This window comes from Haemaphysalis longicornis, unplaced genomic scaffold (genome assembly GCF_048455015.1).
Source record: "Haemaphysalis longicornis isolate Haplotype H1 unplaced genomic scaffold, Haemaphysalis longicornis Haplotype H1 scaffold_6, whole genome shotgun sequence".
In the NCBI taxonomy this organism is placed as follows: Eukaryota; Metazoa; Arthropoda; class Arachnida; order Ixodida; family Ixodidae; genus Haemaphysalis; species Haemaphysalis longicornis.
This window is the reverse complement of record NW_027526407.1, coordinates 67,445,518-67,465,360: the sequence shown is the minus strand read 5'-3', so window position 1 is coordinate 67,465,360 and position 19,843 is coordinate 67,445,518. Positions and strand designations below refer to the sequence as shown.

At 44.8% G+C, this 19,843-nt stretch overlaps 1 protein-coding gene across 2 annotated transcripts in view; it reads left to right on the top strand.

Moving 5' to 3' along the window:
• Rdga (retinal degeneration A) overlaps positions 1-19,843 on the top strand; it is a 520,967-nt gene that overhangs the window by 77,619 nt on the left and 423,505 nt on the right. The window contains exon 1 of one of the 2 annotated variants that reach the window (XM_077674671.1): positions 10,768-13,693. The exons of the other annotated variant lie outside the window; for it this stretch is intronic. Within the exon in view, the coding sequence (XP_077530797.1) occupies positions 13,545-13,693 (149 nt within the window). The 5' untranslated portion in view covers positions 10,768-13,544. Of the gene's footprint in view, positions 1-10,767; positions 13,694-19,843 lie in introns of those variants that run through there. 2 annotated transcript variants of the gene reach the window in all.

Sequence of the window (19,843 nt, the reverse complement as noted above, 5' to 3'; positions counted from 1 at the left end):
AAGCTATTGTTGCGCATTTGGGGTCTCTGGAGTGGGTGACTCAGTCTCGTAGTTAGTGTCAACATTGTTCGTCTGGCTCGAAAGCAAAGAGTATTTTTAGCAGGAGCATACATCACGGGAGTAGAGCCATTCTAGTGTCCAATGCTTTGTTCCTTCAAAGAGATGAGCTGGAAATGTAGTTTAGCTTTTCGTCTTGCGAGCTAAGTAGTGCAGTGGGCGCTTCGAGATGAGACAAATACATGACGTTTGGCTGAAGCAAATGCACTTGCCTTTCTTTTGTCACTAGCAATTGTAACCCAACAAGTGCCGCATTCACACGTATGAAAAGCGAACAATATTTAAATAAAAACTGACACCTTGTGTAATTTGATAAACACAATGCAACATAAAAAATTTACACCTCACGTTAATAATAAATATGTATCGGCTAAGCAGAACGTAGACGGAGAATTGTTGCGTAGAAAATTGTCGTGATTGCAGGTCGAACGGAGGATGTTATTTATAGCAACGATAACGGTACACCGTGGCAGCCTGAAGGAGGTTTAAGCGGCACATGGCGAAAGCAGGCTCGAATTAATTTATACGACTCAAAGAAGTCTGGTATTTACCTTCAGAACTGAAGCTGGGGATATAGCATTGGACTTGTGGCTCTGAGAGGGAGCCTCCTGGTTGAGTGTTCACAGTATTGGCATTTCCGCAGTTGCCTTTCACCTCCTGCCCTTTTTATTCTTTGTAAACTCCGAGTATCTGGTCAGACGACATCCTCTCTACATACCTTTATATTTACCTTACCTCTACTTACTCTATATATACTTACCTCTATATTTACCTCTGTATACTTACCTCTATACTTGCCTCTATACTCACCTCTATACTTGCCTCTACACTTATATCCTCTATACTTACCTCTATTTCAGAGTTTTCTTTCGCCACTCTGGCAAGGAATGTGCGAGATATGTGATTCGCTATGAATATCAGCTCGGATTTTCTGTAACAGAGAAAAACAACTGCCATTTTGTGCACTCACTGGTTAGCTATAATTTGCGTTGATCTTCACAGCAGTAGGAACCTTGTTTACACTGCCTATGGGATATGTCTTACTAAGAGTAAACAAAATGTCTAGAAACACATTTCTTTGCAGTTAGGCTTACCGTAAAAACCCGCGTATAATACGGACCCGCGTATAATACGAGGTGTAATTCGGAGACAGCAAAATCAGAAAAAAAGTTCTCATCCGCATATAATGCGAGGTAAAGAGCACAGAAAACATTTATTTGCACTGCAGTTACCGTTCAGTCATTCTCAGTTTTCGCTGGCATGTCTCCCGACGTCCGTTCAGTCATCGTCAGGTTCGCTGCCGCTGCCTCCTGAAGTCGCCTTGTCGGAAATGTCTTCCCACAGAAAGTGGTCCTCAGTGCCATAAAGGGCGTTCGAGATGCCGCATTTCTTACAAGAGCGACTGACGAGCTCCTCTGGGATTCTGGCCCACCCATCCGCGATCCAGCCACAAAGCACCGCCGGAGAAACCCGCGTCAACCATTCGGTAGCTGTCACTTACGGGTCTCCTGACCTCATTCACTCTTGGTAGCAGGTGCAAGTGCAAATTTTCGGCTGAAAACTTTGGGATCCACATATAATACGAGGCGCAAATTTTACATAGTAAAATTTGGAAAAAAACCTCGTATTATACGTGGGTTTTTACGGTAGTCCCCAGTGCTCGAGCATGCGTTCTACGAAGTCTCCTTGAAATTAACAACTTCTAAAATCCTCGTTTTGCACCTTACACGCTAAAATGATAATATGAGCAGCAGGCCGTTGAGAAAGGGTGCTTTTTATTGTCATAGCTTCGAGACATGTTTCCAGAAATATTATTGGAAATTTTGAATGTCGGCACTCAAGTGATGCATAACAATATCAAACGCCGTAACAAAACAGAACGATGTGCGGTCTATTCACGTCTAAGGTGTGGCTGATGCCACTCAGGATGTCGCCAAGGAAGGGTGACGCAGTCGGTAAGTGAGGGAACACTGGTGGATTTCCTTATACGGAATCTTGATTCCCGGCCGCGGCGGCCGCTTTTCTGATGGAGGCGAAAAGCAAAAACGCCCGTGTGTACGAGATTTCGGCGCACGATAAAGATCCCCAGGTGGTCAAAATTAATCCGGAGCCCTCCACTACGGCGCGCCTCATCGCCTGCGTTGCGTCGGCGCGTTAAACCCCACAATCAATCAATCAATTATACGGAATCTTCATTTATTATGTCATTTAACGCACCAACGCTACACAGGTGATGAGGCGCGCCGTAGTGAAGGACGCCGAGCTAATTTTGACCACCTGGGGATATTTAACGTACCCCGAAATCTCCAATGCACGGGCGTTTTCGCTTTTCGCCTCCATTAGAAAAGCGGCCGCCACAGCCGGGAATCGAACACGTTTCCTTAGGCTGAGCAGCACAACACCTTAGCCACTCTTATGCAGAATGGCCAGTACGAAGTATATTACATATTTCTTCTAATACCGCCAATATCTTCTAGACAGCTAGAAAACCTTGACTCTTCCCATTTCGAAATGCACGTAACCACAGTTGTTTTTCAAATAAGAATATGATGATTAGGTGAGTGCGCCAGTGCAGGTACCGTACTCATAGGCAGATCAGCACTTATTCCTACAGGCCATGCAGCTGTGAAACGAGCACAACAAAAGGAAATAGGCGCTTTCTGCAAGTGTAATACTGGCGCCGTTAAATCAACACTTGCAAAAAGACACCACAAAAAAATACCACTGTATAAAGTTGCAAGAGCAGCCGTCATGGCCTAAGCGTGAAAATATAGCAAGTTCGAAACCTGCGCTTTTGTGTCCAACGATGCACACCTGAGATATTGTTGTAGGTAAATGCAAAAGAAACAATCTCCATAGTGTGAAAAATTAATTACAACTCAAGTCATGACGATTTTGACAGCATCACATTCTAAGTTTACTTGATTAGTTGCGCTAAGTAGTCACCCTAAAGACACTTTGGGGAGCCCGATGATAACAAAATTTGGGACTGTCACCCCTTATTCCTTCTCCCGCACTCCTCACACCGGAAATGACGCCGTCGGTAGAAGCACTCCTCCAAGCGGAATCGCAACTTCCGAGCAGGCGTTCATGGTACCAACAAATGGCGCACGTCGGCGATGGTCGGAAGCGATTGTCCACTGCCGCCGTTGGGATGAACGGCCGGAAACGGAAGGGGTATGCGACGACTGCGCCGGATGTTGGCGTATCGAAGAAGCCGTAAGCAGAGAACAGCTTACTTGGCCTTCTTCGGCAGAGTCACCCGCACGGCTTAGTTACGGGCGCGTTTTAAGACTGCAGATGGTTCTCGTTGGCGCAGCTTCGATTGACGTGAGGAAACACAGGCTTACAGATGCAAGCATAGCGATTGCATGAAATGTGGCATATGTCTGTTGTGTACGGCTTCAGCTATTAAATGCTTTTTTTCTCCAACGTGGTTGCCCACGACTTGGTTAGTTTTCAGTAGAGCCTTTGTTATGCGGTGAGTTAAATCGGCTGTCTTGACCGTGTCGGTTTATTCGGTAATGTTGCTGGAAAGAAACAATGTGCACTAGGTTGAGATTGTGGTTTGTTTATTATGTGTGCTTACATTTATGTGTTCTTTTTCTCTTTCTTTTTCTATGACGTTCCTGCTGTGCTACCCTGCTTTCGAACGTAGGTAAGTGAGCGAATTGTTTGTCTTCTTGTCTACGCAACAAAAAATGCATGGAACTACACTTTTCATACTATATATGTATTCCCTTCGACCACCATCATAAGAAAATCATTTTCATTTTCAAGGCAGCGAGTAAAGCTGCTAGTACAAGCATTACTAGTAATGACTGGTAATTACTTGTAGTAATAAGGCAAACACAGCCTTTAAGAAAGCATTCGCTAGCCCTAAACACACTAACCAACTGGTTATGCTTTGTTGTAAAAGATGAAAGAAACCCTAAATTCTTTGCTCAAGAAACCCAAAAGACTATTTGTATAACATCTCGCAGATGAATATCTTTTATTTTAGATTTCATCATATAGATGAAGGAAGGTAATAGAGCCCATCAAAAGCAGGAAGGTTCACCAAAGAAGAGTACCGTTGGCTACCTTACACATGGGCAGTGGGAAATGAAGGATTTAGAGAGAAAGAAAGCGTATATAAAAATGTGGAGTAAAACTTGAAGATCAAGAAAAGAAGGAGTAAAGCTAACTGCAAAGACAAAACCGTGGTCGATAATATGCCTAAAACAGAACCGTTAAATTGGCTAAATGGGCAAATGAAAGATGGTATACGAAGTCCTTAAAAACCTGTTCAGACATGTGGCCTTTAGAACGCAGTAATGCTTTTGTGACCTTTTGGGACTGTGATTGCCAACGCGTGCGACATAAAATATTCTGCGCAGTTAACAGCTGACTGTATAGACGTCGACAACATCTCTTACCAAAGAAGAATGTTGCCACACACAAAAAGGCTAGCGGTGGAGAAATACACTGGACGTGGCGATGACGAAATGAACGAAGTACCCGCGTTTTATTGGACAAATAAAAGGCTACGATTCTTGCGACGTAATCTTCGTAATGCCCCTAGAACTTCAACGTCTTTTCAAATTGCTGACAAACAACAGTCTTGTGAGAGCAAAACTAGAGTATGCTTCCCCAATTAGCAACCCGCGACAACGTCCTTGAGTCACTCCAAAAGAGTACCGGCAGATTCAGCAATAGTTCGTATATTTACAACATCATCGTGTCATTCCTGAAACATTATCTTATTTACTCCTCCTTTCAATTCGCCTCCGCAGTGCTAGTCTTTCCTTATTCTATAGGTTTCTCTACATATCAGTGAAATTAGCGTCGCACAGTCGGTAAAGCGCTTGTCTACAACCCCAACAAGTTCCATCTGAAAACAGCCGAAATATACTCTTTAGAAACATGTTGCGGACAAAAGATATTGGCTAATAGATGAGACGGCTGCAGTAGTTTTCTTCAAATACCGCTCTGGCGAGGCAGGATAAGGCGGAAATTACGAAAGCTGTGTTCTAGACAAGCTTTTTACCGGCTGGACATTGTGCCGTCAACACGCATATCTCAACCCACTGGTCATCCCCTTCAAGCCGCGCCCACGTGCACGCACTGTCACTTTTTTTACATCCTTTTATACCGCCCAGCTGGTGCCTAGAATGGCCTTTCAGATAACCTCGCTGCCATTTGTTACACCTCTACCTATACAGAGAGCGTCGCCAATTACCCTCCACTAAAAACAAACTCTGTTTCTGCTCACTTTTCTTTCCCCTCGCATGGTGTCTTTGAGAAAATAAAATGAATTCAACTGGACAAGCCTTAACCAAACAACGGCGCCTGGATCACAGAGCCGAAGCTTTTCCTCACTTGATGAAGATAAAATGACCCTGCCCTTGATGAGATTTCAATGCAAATTCTGGTTTACAAGCGCGAATCTATGAATGAATGAATTAATTAATTATCCACGTTATTTTTCCCTAGATTGGCCTAGGGGAGGTAGGAACTTAGATTCTTTTTCAACCGTCCCCCGTCAGACGGCGGCCACGAGTCTTTGGGCTCTGGCGGCGTCTTCCGCCATCTAGACTGCCGGGAGCTGCACGTCTGGGTCGGAATTCAGCAGCACGGTCTCCCATTGCTCTTGCGTAGCTATGTTTATTGCTGGGGGTTTGCTCGTATCTTTAAAGAGACATGCCCACAAAGTGTGCGCGATGTCTGCCCTCTTAATCAGCGGAACGAAAGGACGGAAATATTGAAATGAAAGACATGACAGTTCTTCCCTTTGCTCCAGTTTATTGTTTGCTAGCATAGCTGTATCACACAGACAGTGTCGAAACTACGCAAATTTTGGTTACTTATTCTGTTACTTATAGTTACTTAATGTGCAACCTATAGTTACTTATAGTTATAGTTACTATAGTTACTTATCTTGTGCCCGGATCAATCGGCCCAATTTCTTTTCAGTGGATCCATAACTGACATAACCATGTTTGCGGGTTCCTAACCCATATAGCCGTGTTCGCACATTGTTTCCTGGCATGACCCGCAAATGGGTGTATGTCGACGTCGTACACTTGCGCGAATGCCTGCAACTGGATGTATTCATTTCCTCTTACCTACAACCGACCAACGACTTCCACTTCGTCCGGAAACCGACGTACTGCTGCTACTTGTCCGTGGACCGATTTCCGCGGCTCTGTAACGCTTCACGGGGAAAGTAGAAATAGCGAACAAGGGCATTTAAACGGTAGAGAAACGATACGGGTCAGTAGGGACGCTTGCAGTCTTTGATGGAAAGCAGCTTGAAATTTGACAGCACAGAGAACAAGAAGAATGTGTCACAACGAACAAGACCAGCGTTTGGTACCGTCCATGGACTTGTCGAATTTCTCGAAAACGGTTTCTCTGCAGCCGAACCTAATAACTTTCCAATACCCTCCACACGCGATAGAGGCGTTCTCATATATATATATATATATATATATATATATATATATATATATATATATATATATATATATATATATATATATATATATATATATATAGTAAGGAAATGAGGGGCTCGTTGAGGAAAATACAGAAAGATAGGTCGGCAGTCTACAATGCCAAAGGAGGCATAGGGGTGTGGTTAGGCTCTTTTCTTTTTCACTACGGTTAATTAGGTAAACATTTTTTTTTATACAGAAGAAAGAAAGAAAGAAAAACACGCGCCCAGAGTGGGGACCGAACCCACGCCTTTCGATTACATGTCGAATGCCTTACCAATTCGGCTATCTGGGCGACTTTGTTCTCCTTCACTTTCTGGGCTATTTATATTTACTAGAAATGTATCTGACGCTTGAGGGTGGTAGCCAGCGCCACTCTGACTACACGGGGAGAAGGGGACCTTCTTTTCAACCCCCGGGGCGTGACTCGAACGTCTACAGCCTGTCATGAGCGGGTTACTGACGGGAAGCCCTCTTATGCTACCTAGGCATCAAGGCTGCCAGAACCGAGACCCTCGCTAGGCTTTCGCAGAATAATATAGTAAGGAAATGAGGGGCTCGTTGAGGAAAATACAGAAAGATAGGTCGGCAGTCTACAATGCCAAAGGAGGCATAGGGGTGTGGTTAGGCTCTTTTCTTTTTCACTACGGTTAATTAGGTAAACATTTTTTTTTATATACAGAAGAAAGAAAGACAGAAAAACACGCGCCCAGAGTGGGGACCGAACCCACGCCTTTCGATTACATGTCGAATGCCTTACCAATTCGGCTATCTGGGCGACTTTGTTCTCCTTCACTTTCTGGGCTATTTATATTTACTAGAAGTGTATCTGACGCTTGAGGGTGGTAGCCAGCGCCACTCTGACTACACGGGGAGAAGGGGACCTTCTTTTCAACCCCCGGGGCGTGACTCGAACGTCTACAGCCTGTCATGAGCGGGTTACTGACGGGAAGCCCTCTTATGCTACCTAGGCATCAAGGCTGCCAGAACCGAGACCCTCGCTAGGCTTTCGCAGAATAATATAGTAAGGAAATGAGGGGCTCGTTGAGGAAAATACAGAAAGATAGGTCGGCAGTCTACAATGCCAAAGGAGGCATAGGGGTGTGGTTAGGCTCTTTTCTTTTTCACTACGGTTAATTAGGTAAACGTTTTTTTTATACAGAAGAAAGAAAGAAAGAAAAACACGCGCCCAGAGTGGGGACCGAACCCACGCCTTTCGATTACATGTCGAATGCCTTACCAATTCGGCTATCTGGGCGACTGTGTTCTCCTTCACTTTCTGGGCTATTTATATTTACTAGAAGTGTATCTGACGCTGGCTACCACCCTCAAGCATCAGATACACTTCTAGTAAATAGAAATAGCCCAGAAAGTGAAGGAGAACACAGTCGCCCAGATAGCCGAATTGGTAAGGCATTCGACATGTAATCGAAAGGCGTGGGTTGGGTCTCCACTCTGGGCGCGTGTTCTTCTTTCTTTCTTTCTTCTGTATAAAAAAAATGTTTACCTAATTAACCGTAGTGAAAAAGAAAAGAGTCTAACTACACCGCTATGCCTCCTTTGGCATTGTAGACTGCCGACCTATCTTTCTGTATATATATATATATATATATATATATATATATATATATATATATATATATATAGTATAAGTAAAGAGTCGGATACACAGCAAGAACAATAACAAACAATGTTTACTTACATAGCGGCAACGGGACTTGCCTTCATCAGAGTAAAGTTACATGATTTTGCTCCCAGCAAAATCATGTAACTTTACTCTGATGAAGGCACGTCCCGTTGCCGCTACGTAAGTAAACATTATTTGTTATTGTTCTTGCTGTGTATCCGACTCTTTACTTATACTATTTCTGCGCGCTTTGTGAGTTTATCTTTCTCTAGATTTATATATATATATATATATATATATATATATATATATATATATATATATATATATATATATATATATATATATATGTGTGTGTCTATGTTTTCTCATAGTAAAACTTCAGTTACTATTCGGCGGCGTGTGTAATCCTCCTTGTCCTCTCTTTTGTCAAAGGTCGGCTTTGCATTTTACCAAGAAATGTGCCTACTCGGTCGCTTAGGGCCATTGTACGGAAAATGCGCTGAGCCCGCGCCGGCGTTGGGATATTACCGCATTCGTGTATTTCCCTTATTTTGCAAGTGGAACGATCAAGGATAATGCTGGCTAGGGGTAAAGAGTACACGCGGGGTTCCAGGCATCTTGTTTTTACTTGTTTCTGAGTTTGACTTTTTTCATCTTCTGGCAAGATTAACGTATTCCGACTGGCCCGAACACTGTCTCTAATAAATAACTCCGCGAGGAAAAACTACAATTACTTTTATCTAGGGAAAACCAGAGCGATGGAAAGAGTAAAGAAGACACGTGCGTTATAAATGACGAACGCAAATAACCCGAGCCAAACTGCTGTTGTTATATATTCAGCTCTGACTCAGCTTCCGCGTTCGTACCTATGTGTGTCTATACTGCTCATGAACTTGAAATCGAATTCATTATGCAAAGGACGGCACAAACTTTCACAATTCATACGAATGTTTAATGAACTTTTATTGCTTTTGCTCCCTCGTAACGCGTCGTAGTTCAACGCACATACTTCGCCGAGTCGGTTTGTGGTTACCTAAAACAACCACTGAAAGAAACGACACACGAGAACGAAGACAGCAAAAATGAGTGCTTTGTCTTCGCCGGCATTGTTCTGGAGCCTAGTTTTTTGCTCTCTTTCCAAGTAGTAGAGCGGCTGTTTTCGTACGGTTGCAGTGTGATAATACGATTGCACAAATAGCCGCCAATCTGAGGCCTCTGTTTATGGATTTTTTGTAAGGGATTGCTGAAACATTATAAATCGCTATTAGGTGCAAGATTCTCTCGCATCCCAGCAGTTCAAAGAAAAGAATGTTGTGCACATATCCTAGCGGGGATGAATTAGTGGATCTCGAATGACATAAGCTAGTGCTTAGGCAATGTATCTATGATATTCATAGCGGAGGGAATGTTTTAAGCTGCTACTGAATGTAACGTGCGTGGCGTGTTGTGTAATAAGGGAGAGTTACGCGGGTTGAAATCGCACTGAGTGTTATGAGTGGGACAAGAGTGGCATTAGAGTTGAGGCACGCGGTTACTTGACATACGTGCAAAACTTGCAAAACACGAGCGTTGGCGTTGATATACAGAAATCGGAAGGGCGAATTTTAACGTCTTCCGTGCATCGCAAGGCCACCGATGGTACGTGGCGCTCAGGGGAATCAAGCTTATGTGAAAACCGTACGCAGCGAACGTGTTCAGACGGGATGCGTCGGGCCGAATCCATATTTTATCCTTACAAATGTATGTATGTCTCGCAATATAACCCTCGTACGTGGTCAGCATACCACCTTGTGATATCTCCTAAATGTCTAACCCACATGCTCAAAATATTCGAACAAATGTTAGCAAGCGCCCTCACCTGGACTTCGGGCTGTAGATCATTTCGGGCTGTGGGTGCGTACGGTATAGCTAAATTTACTACTTTGTAAGTAAAAAGAATAATTTCGCATTATGAAAGAAAACGGGTGGTTTATTCTTGCGAAAGAAAAACTGCCTTAGAACCGAAGCTAACTTTTTTGTTCAAGAAGTTCCAAATTTTTCTCTCTATCTATGAAAGAAGACTTAAAGCAGCTCAAAACAACTTGTTTTGTCTATAGAGCATTGCCTGTTTTGATGGCGAGGTTCCGTCTGCACGCTATGAAAAAGAAAAACGCCATCTGTGCCACATCAAACGCGGAGCCAATAGAATCAACTCACAGAGCCTCGCGGCTGCAACAACAGTGCATCCAAAACCAGCAGCCCCCTCCTTCCCTATGTCTCGCCATTTATAAGCAAAGAATAAGAAACCACTTCTGCTGCTAGTCGATTGACGGGGAGTAAAACGCAGGTACCTAACCTCTAAAGTTGTTTAAACAGTAATACATGTAGAACACGCCACCTGGATGCTACTGTGCAGGGAAGTGTGCGTTCGTTCTCTCTCTCTCTTTTATTATGGAAGCTTTGAAGTGCTTTCTTTTCGCTACTACATTTTGTTTTCCACAGCAAGCTCGCCATCACGATAGCGACAGCTGGCACCCACGAGCGACCCGGCAAGCGCGTTCGCTTTTCTGCGACTCACAATAGGGCCATCAATATACGGCAAGTAGCGCACGCCTGCGCGGCACTCCAGCCACATGTGTTGCGCTCCTATCCCATTCCCTCCTCCGTGTGTGACGTGTACGCGTTTACGAGTGAATTCAAGCCGCGTCGTGCGTGTTTGTGTGGTCGTGAGCGCCGACGCCGTGAAATTCAACACCTTCCGGGTCAACGGGGGCGTCCCAAGGAATCACACGGATTAACCGCGGGCCGACAAGGACGTGACGTAAGCGCACGCTCACCGTTTCTGCGGTTACGTCATGACTCGGAGCGACGAGCCGCCGCTGTGGTATTTGGAGTGACAGCGATTCATGGCTCGTCGTGGTGGCACGGTGCCGGGGTAAGCCCTGCAGTGACACGCGTGACACGTCTTTTCAAGTCGGAACAGGCGCCAGCGTATGGTTCCCGAAAACTGCTGGTATAGACAGCGTGGACGACTGTCAAGAACGTATTTGCACCGGTGCATGTTTCAAACAGCGCAAGCTGGAAATACTCCTCGGGTGTTCTTCAAATCAACCGACAAGCAGAAAGTTTTCGCCGGTTTTTGGTTCGAATAGTTTCCTTTCGTTTTCTATGGCCAGAGAATTTAGGCGTTATGTCGGGGATGTGCATAGTAAGGACCACAGGTAAAACGAGGCTCCTTTCATGACTCCCAAACAAGCGTTACGAGAAGAGAAAAAAAATTGAGACAACTGACCTCACGTTTACTGCGTAACAGTCCGACTGCGTCACTCACAAAGGCACGACGTCACTAGATCGTTTCGAATCTGTAGCGACCCTGTATTTTCAAACTGCAGGAACAAACAACAAACAAACACGTCTAGCAAAGAAATTACGTCTTTCAACAAAGGTTGCGTACTTTAAAAGTCAGGAAAGTTTTTTTGCGCTTGACTTGCACCGATCTGTATACTGTACATCCTGTGAACGTCAAGAGCTTTGCACCGTTTTATAAAATTTCTGCCTACTCAGGAAAAACAAGGTAAATGACCTTGACTTGGGTCCATTCTATATAAGCTGTCAAACTGTGAAAAAAGGTCTAGCATTGATATAAGCTCCTTACTACTGAAGCGAAATTCAAACCTCAAACTTTCTGTTGAGAGATGTTCTGGTTACTTTAGCGGGGCTTAAGGGCACTGAACTTGATTCATGTTTCGCTTATTTCTTCAATAAACCTCGGGAGACGACGTCTTAGTATTTTTGTGGGACAGAAAGAGAGTGTGATTCGACATGAATAAGTTTAACTGAAGTTTACGATGGAACGGATAAACTTATTTCGCTACTTCGGCATGGAAAACATATATCGGCATTAGCGTCAATCTACTTGAGAGGTTCCATAAAAGCCGGGTATTTTTCTTTGTTAACATTCCCCCAATGGCTTCAACAGCCCCCGACAGTGGTCTAAAAATAGGAGGGTTGCTGGCTTTTGAGATAACTCAAGAAGTTGCACTGCAAGTGTGACGTCTTATTCGTTCTTTTAGAGATATAAAGCCGGCAAATAAAGAATACAAGCGGTCGTAAAATAACGATAAATCCTAATGTGAATGAAATGAACTGTCTGAGCTTATACTCCCGCCTAATCTATGGACTCCTTTCTAGAAATTTGCCCTAAAACACGGAAGAAAAGTACGCGGTATATTTTGCTCTGCTACTTTGACTCGTTTTATTTTCTTTCGCGCTAATAGTTCCTGTTTACAGACCCAGTGTCTTGCCAAGATACTTACTGGATGAGGATAGTATTCTGCTTTGCGGAATTACGTCTTGTGTGACCATTACTTATGCAATGGCTTCGAACGTAGCAGGTTGGCGGTCGGACTAGGTGTCACCGTGAGTGACCGAGGCTCTGATACAAGGGTATCTTTGGAAAGCTGGTGGCTCAGCAGTATAAAAATAGCGACCATTGTGAACAGAAAAATAGTTGCTACATGTCGTGACTAGCGATCCCAAACTCCGAGTTTCCTCGGCCCTGTCCTGAAGCCTTGCAAAAGCGCTTGGCGTTTTTGTATCGGTTTTATGTACGCTGTTTTAGCCTTTAGTACAGCGGCACTGTTTGTTAATCAACTTTTGTCTTTGTCCATAACCCTCCTTCTCTTGACAAGCTCCAGACCCGAACCTTGTCGTCTTATATCCCGCTCAACAATACACTCTAGTCAAGTTTATCGTGGCTGGGTAATGTCAGGTTCGAAAAAAGGAGTAAGGATTCGCGAAGTGCGACGGCTTTCAAAGAGGCTAGGATAAACAGAGGACATAAAAGAGGTGTTATAATGCCGTAAAAGCATGCACAGTACAATGAAGGATAGGCAACCGTCTACGAAAGGGCAAGGGTCCAGCGAGACCAAGTAACTTACAAGACAGGTTCACGTATAGCAGTAATCAGCAATCTTTCACTTATCTTTCGTCTTTAAATGATGGGCAAGTAACCGGCGACACCAAACAATCTTCAAGACTGTGGCCCCAGTGTAGGCAATCATCAACGAAGCGGCAAGGAATCGCAGAGGGCGGGCAACAAACGAAGGGGGTAGAAGGATTTAGCAGACGAAGGCAACCCACAGAGACGGCGCAGTGATTAAGCCTAACCGTGAAACCTGCTAAAAAGGCGTCAGCACCCAAGAAGACCGGGCCGTCTACAAGTAGGCTTCAATGATTACGTACACGTAATCATTGAATTCAGAGCACGTACAAAGAAGGCGCAAGGATTTAGTGGGAGAAGGTCGCTTACAACGGAAGTGCATAGTTTCAGCGAGACTGACCATCGACCTGACCAAGTGCTCCTCTGCCAAGGTTGGTGTGCCTACCAAGTGATGTGAATGAGTGCCAGACTATTTGCTGACGGGTGCTGCCCGCATTTACTAACACTCAATTCGAGAGGCCTAACGCAATGGAATATGTGGCCCACCGCGTTCCGGAAGACGTCTGGTAACTACGATCTCTTGGACGCCGCCTCAGCAGCCTCCAGGTCAGTTGGAAGCAAACACTCCTTTCCTTTTACACAATTAGTTGGTAACTAAGTTTTTGAAAAAGTCGGCGGATGGTTTGGCCCTGCAAACCGCGCAATATTGGGGGAAGCCATTCAGAATTTTGCCCATTAAGTGTTGTACAACGCTTCACCTACGGTAAACACCGTGTGTGCGTGTGAAACCTTTCCTAGAATTAAGCGTTTGCCAGGAGTGCCAGTGTGTGCCAAAGTACGGTGCCAGGAGTATGGCTGGCTCTTTGGTGGCTGTCGAACGTTGCTGAAGTTTCATATTACATTCGCGAAATGAAATGAAGAGGGTAGAAGCGCTTTCTAACTAAAACTAAACTAATCTAAACTAAAACTTCTAACTAAAGTCATGTAATAGTCATGGTATATCCATACGAGAAGTGTCGCATCCTTTACTTATTTTCTTTCTTTTGCGCCTCAAGCAAGAGAGCACTGTGACACAGGACAGCGATGGAAGATATTGTCGCATCTTCTCACCAAGGCGGACTGGGCTGCTGAAAGATAATTTAGCAGAACTTCCTTGGTTCACAAAAGATGGTTGGGCTGTTAGGAAACAACGTTTTGATGTATAAAAAAAAACGTTGCGTACTTATCTGTTTTTGTGACGGATAACGCGATTGCTGTCAGTCACGAACACGGGAGTTAATGTGTTGTAAAAAAATTCGCCGCGTATCTCTCCTCACTTCGGTGCAAATGTGGTTGAAAGAAGATAGCCTTCTCTCGCCCCCCCCCCCCTCCTTGGCAGGGAATGTGTCCCTTTTCTTTCCCGTCCACCTTTATTATGCTTTTCCTCCATATCGCTCCTCCAACAATAAACACGGTAGAGATTTGTTCAAAATATTCAAATCCTCGCGTTCCACAGCTTCTCCGCCGTGTACTGGAACCTTTCTTTACTTTTGGACGTCTTAGGACACCGTCTGGTGCTCCTTTTTTGTATTTTCGTGTCAAAAGATTATTTTCGATGCGTATTTATTTTAAATATTTTACCGCAATTCGAGCAGCCTTGCATTTATAATCTCAGGACCACTGGGAATACCACTTATGTATTGATGCATTACTTCAAATATGCCTGATGTTTTCTTTTTGCGGAACAATGTTGACAAGTATGAACGTCGCCCCCGGACTTACCACTACCTCTATTAACGTCTGCTTCAAGAATTATTTTACCGTTCGACCTGGGAGATGAGGCGAGGAACAGACAGACACACAGGCATACATACAGACTAAAATATTCGTGCTTAAGTAGCCCAAGAAATACTATCGTCTTTAAAAACGTTTCTTCAAAATAGAACTGTGAGCGATGTCTGGGCATTCCAGTATTTTAATACCATCAACGAAGTGCATGTCTGAGCTAGAAATTTTGCTCCTCCCGCATTCCACAGGGGCGGCATTCTCGTGTTTTGTCCGTTTTGTGTCCATTTCAAACGTTTCCGTTTTAAGCAAGCCCTGATTGGCTAAAAGCGAACACCCCGATGTGTTGTGACGCCATGCAAGTACGGCGAAACTATAAGCCGGGGCTGCTAGGAACAGACGATTGGGAGCAGACGATTTTTCATCGCCTTGTTGGTGGTTCGCTGGCAGAACAACAAACGCATAAACGTTATTTTGAAATAGGTTTAGTCGCCTAAAATGCGTTTACAAAAATAGTTGCGCAGAAGTCAACCCTAAGCGCGCCTACAACTGGAAGTACGTCACAACAAGATGGAGGCAAAACGGGCGTTTTCAAAACGGACAAACACGAGAATACCACACTTTGTCAACAAAGATTTGCTTTCACTTTTACCTACGACAATGTCTGGTGTACAATAGCACGCCGAAAGTTGGCCGTGAACACTTTAGATCTCTTTCCTAGTTTTTGTTCAAAACATTTCCGTTTTGAACAGCGGATATTTTGTCAACGATGTTTCCCCATACTTTTTAACCGCAGCAGTGTTCTTTCTAATGTGCTATTCTAGGTTACCGGTCTTTACTTAAACCGCCAGCGCGTGTAAGCATGAACATACAGATGGGCCTTAGCGCAGTTGGAAACACACAAGATTGTAAGCTCTGAGCTAGAATTTTACTTTCTTTCCACCATTACGAAAATTCCTACGACAAATTGACCTTTAAAAATATTTTCGCTCCATCGCCCGTTAATGCCGAATACCGCGTGCCGTACTACGAATCTTCCATCAGACAGAAAAAGGTCTTCATAGCGGCAAGAATGTGCTTGGGCGCACAGCTGCGTTCCTGTGTGTGTTTCTGTTTGAGCGAATTTCGCCGGCTAGTGTGACCGCGGTTTCTATACCATAAACCACTGAGGTTAGCAGCAACAGTCTTGTATATCGCGCGCGGCGCATGCGCGCAGACGTTGCTCACTTCTCTTCGCACTTTGTCTGATAATAACGTTGCCGTTATACGCTTTCTCGTTCTCACGCCTGAGAAGTTGTCGCAAGAGCGTCTTTACGCAGCTCTGAGGTTGTATGTACGCTTTTGTCTGTTGTTGTTGGCGTCGCAAGTTGTCTGTGTGGCTTCGGCGTGAGCGCCGCCTGGTGCTGACACGAGCACAACAGCTGTGTTCACTGTGTACACGGGCGACTGCTCCCAGCGCAAGTGCCGTCACCCCTACCGACAATGCCACCAAGCCAGGATTGTAACCTCATAACACACAGTCGTCATTCATCCGGCGTTCTGCCGACGTAAGACGCTTAATGTGTAGTAACGCCTGAAAGCAGCAACACGATGTGTTGGAGATACGCTCACGCTCATTTAAGGATCGTACGGTGTGGATAAGATGGACGGCATGCTCTGGGTGGCATTCTTATCTGAGTGGTGAAGCGGGCCACCTCTCAGCGGGTGAACGTCAGCCAGAATGATAACAGCACTTTTATTTTGTGCGCTTCTCTAATCAATACTCTGTCATCATTTTCTTATGCTTGCTTCAACTAAATTCTCGGTTTTGCGTAAGTTATGCTCGTGTCGTTTGCCGAAACGCGAGACGGCGTCTGTTCTTGACATTTAAGAGCGCAAGGTTTTTAATGACGCCACAACGAATGCAGATGTGGGGTGAAACGGCGCTGTTTTCTGGGTTAGACGTCGAGAGAGATGCGGCGGTTGTGCTTTGTGGTATTGTGTTTGGGTGTGACAGCGTGCCGTGACAGACGTCTAAATTACCTTGTGGTTAAAATATTGGAGAACCTGAATTTGTGGATACGACCCATGAATAAAGCATATTAAGAACACTTGCCGCCCGTTTCAGCACCCTACGAGGGAATAAAAAAATCAAGAGAGAGAACCAAAAAATTCCGAAATTTACGGTGGCTTTTGTAGAACGTTCCTCAGCCTTTTGTGGAATGCCTCACTTTCCCCTCGTTTCGTTCGCTGCAAGCGTAGCGAGGTCTATAGGACAACCGCATAGTGGCGTAACTATGAGAAAGTTTTGATGGCTAAAGCTCTTTCGGAAGGTTGAAATATTGCTGAACTCTGACATTAAAATTTCACTCCACGTAACTCGTGGAATGTTGTCCGAAGCAGATAGTAATAATGATGTTAACTTGTTTCTTTTTTTTTTTTGCGAATTGTCCTAAACGCCACGGGTCATCTTATCGCTTACAAAACCGTACAAATTGACGTCGAAAAAACTAATTTAAGATTTAGCCGAGCACGCAGCGTTTAAGCACTCAGCTTAAAATCGCCATGGTTTATTTGCTGCCTTCAATCAGGAGTGTAACGGGCAAAAGGGCTTGTCTGGCCCGTACGTAAAAGCAGAAATTAGGCGGAGACATCCTACAAAGCTGTCCGAAACGCTGCGAACTGTGTACGATTCATTAAGTAAACTCCTTTCATTTCATCCCTACACAGCTGCAGTTACCGCACAAAGCTGTTGCAACAGGTGCGAATTCTGCGCAATCCTTAAAGGGAAGCTGAAGCGCTTTCCAAAAAAAAAAAAATGAGTTAGAGGCACGGATATATCGTTTCTTGCGCGCTGGCTCCGAATATCACATTGAATTTTATCGTACATGAGTCCAACCGGCATTTGTCCTGCAAAACGCACGGTCCCGCTTGAAAACGCGCCTTCTTCGTCTTTGACGCCTCTGATTGGTTGCGCCCGTCATGAGGTCAAAGGATGACACCGTTCGGCCGCGCGAGTTGTCGGAAGCATTGGAAACGATCGCACGGAAGCCGCGCTTCCCTTTCCGGCAATTTAGCTTTCAGTTTATTGTTCGCACATGACTGCAAGTTTATTGTACACCTTCCCCTGCTGTTGGTTCAGGTGTCTTAGAGCATGAATTTGATTTACACGACCGAGAACCCCAAAGCAGTGACTGTGACGTCGACTAGTGAGTTCCGTCAGAATATTTCTGAACTGGGCAACCAGCATAGAAGGTTTCTATTCCTTATGTTAATATTAGGTACTGCGTGAACTGTTTGTTACTATATACGAAACCATTTATGCCCAAGATTAAGCCGGGTTTTATAAACAATGTACCAGCGAAAAGCACGTACGTGCAATGCGCGACAATCTGGCGTTCATGCGCTGTAAACGTATATGCGAGACATACGTTGCCGTTACACGCATAAACCAACAAGCGGACTCTGCTTCCGAATTTCCTTTGTTCGTTGCCGCCCACCCCACCGCCCTTACTCACCCCCATACACACACACCCACACGCGCGCGCGCGCGCCATTTGGGCAGCGGCTCTAAGGCGCCTCCGCGATCGCTAGCTGCACTTCGATGAGCGGCGTCTTACTTCTTGACTTGCATTTATTCTGAAAAAATTGTAGCATATTGGTGCCTCCACAGCATTATCGGCTCTAGTAGGGCTTGATTTTCGCGTGTGCGTTGCGCATTCTGCTACAATATTACGGCCACCTCGTTATAATTAACAGAACAGTCCGACAAGGCAGTTACGTTGTAGTTACGTAACGTTAGGTAACAATCACCAAACGTTTGTGATAATATATTGTTGGCCTGTTTCAGCATTTCTAGATTTAAGCATTTACCGCGCTATTCGCACAAAGGCCGTATGTTTACTCTTCGCTCCTATTCTTTTAGTCATCGTTATATATATCAACGACTATCGCTGGAGCACACATGAGGTTCAGCGGTAACACGTGCTTGCCAGGTTATATTATACAGGCACACGAAATCTTGGGCAAAGAATTAAGCCCCGCAGTCACTTACAAATCATGGTACGGTGGTGGCTCGGAGCGGTATTTTAAATGCAGAGCATTTCTTTAACTCACGATGTCACCCGTTCTAGGCGTCCGTAGTAGTCCGCATCGCTCGCCTCGACATGCCCGGCTCAGACGTTTCGCTATCGGCGCGATCAACATTCGATAGTGCGCCCAGGCACGTTTCAAGGACACTCTCTCCCTTCTCTCGGACTCAACGTGCGCCGAGGCTGCCAATTTTACTGCTGACGAGCGCTCTCTCGTCAGCAGTTGCCACAAGTGCAACAACATTAACGTAACGCAAACTACTTAACGTCGTGCGCCCCCGGAAATGCTCTGCATTTGATCGTGCCCCTCGCGAGGGGGATGTTTCACTGCGTCGCCATGCGAAAAGTTTGCCACGCTTTAGTTTCGAGTTCGCCGCATCTTTCGCCGCCGCTCGCTTCTTCGTTCGTGCACCGGCTCCGGTTTTCAGAGAAGGCGCTTCAAATCCTACTGCGTTGGTCGCCCCTTTGTAATCTACACTTACGCTACTTTCTGTTTTTTTTCATTCCAGACAAATATTACCTTCTCAAGGCAGGTATGCTTGCAAAATAAGTAATGTGGTGGTCTTGGTTCTTTTACCTTGTAGGAATACTGTTTACCTATTAGCCAGGAGAGGACTTCTATAAGGATTTCCACCTTGTTTTAGTTCTGCCAAAAATTGGGTTTTTGAACACTGTTCTAAGCTCATCAGGGAAAGAGAACCGACGCCTTTAACGAAACAGGTATTTCCTTGAACCAATGTGACTTTGTTTCTTGAACTGAACTAAACGTCCCAGGCCAAAGTACAGCAGTATTCACCATCCTTCCTAAATCTAGCATCTAATGTGAACATTTATGTCCGTCGCATCAAAAAAAAGGAAAAACGCATTGGACCGTCTTACAAAGTATCTACCGTAGTGTAGTATATTCTCTGTCATCAAGCAC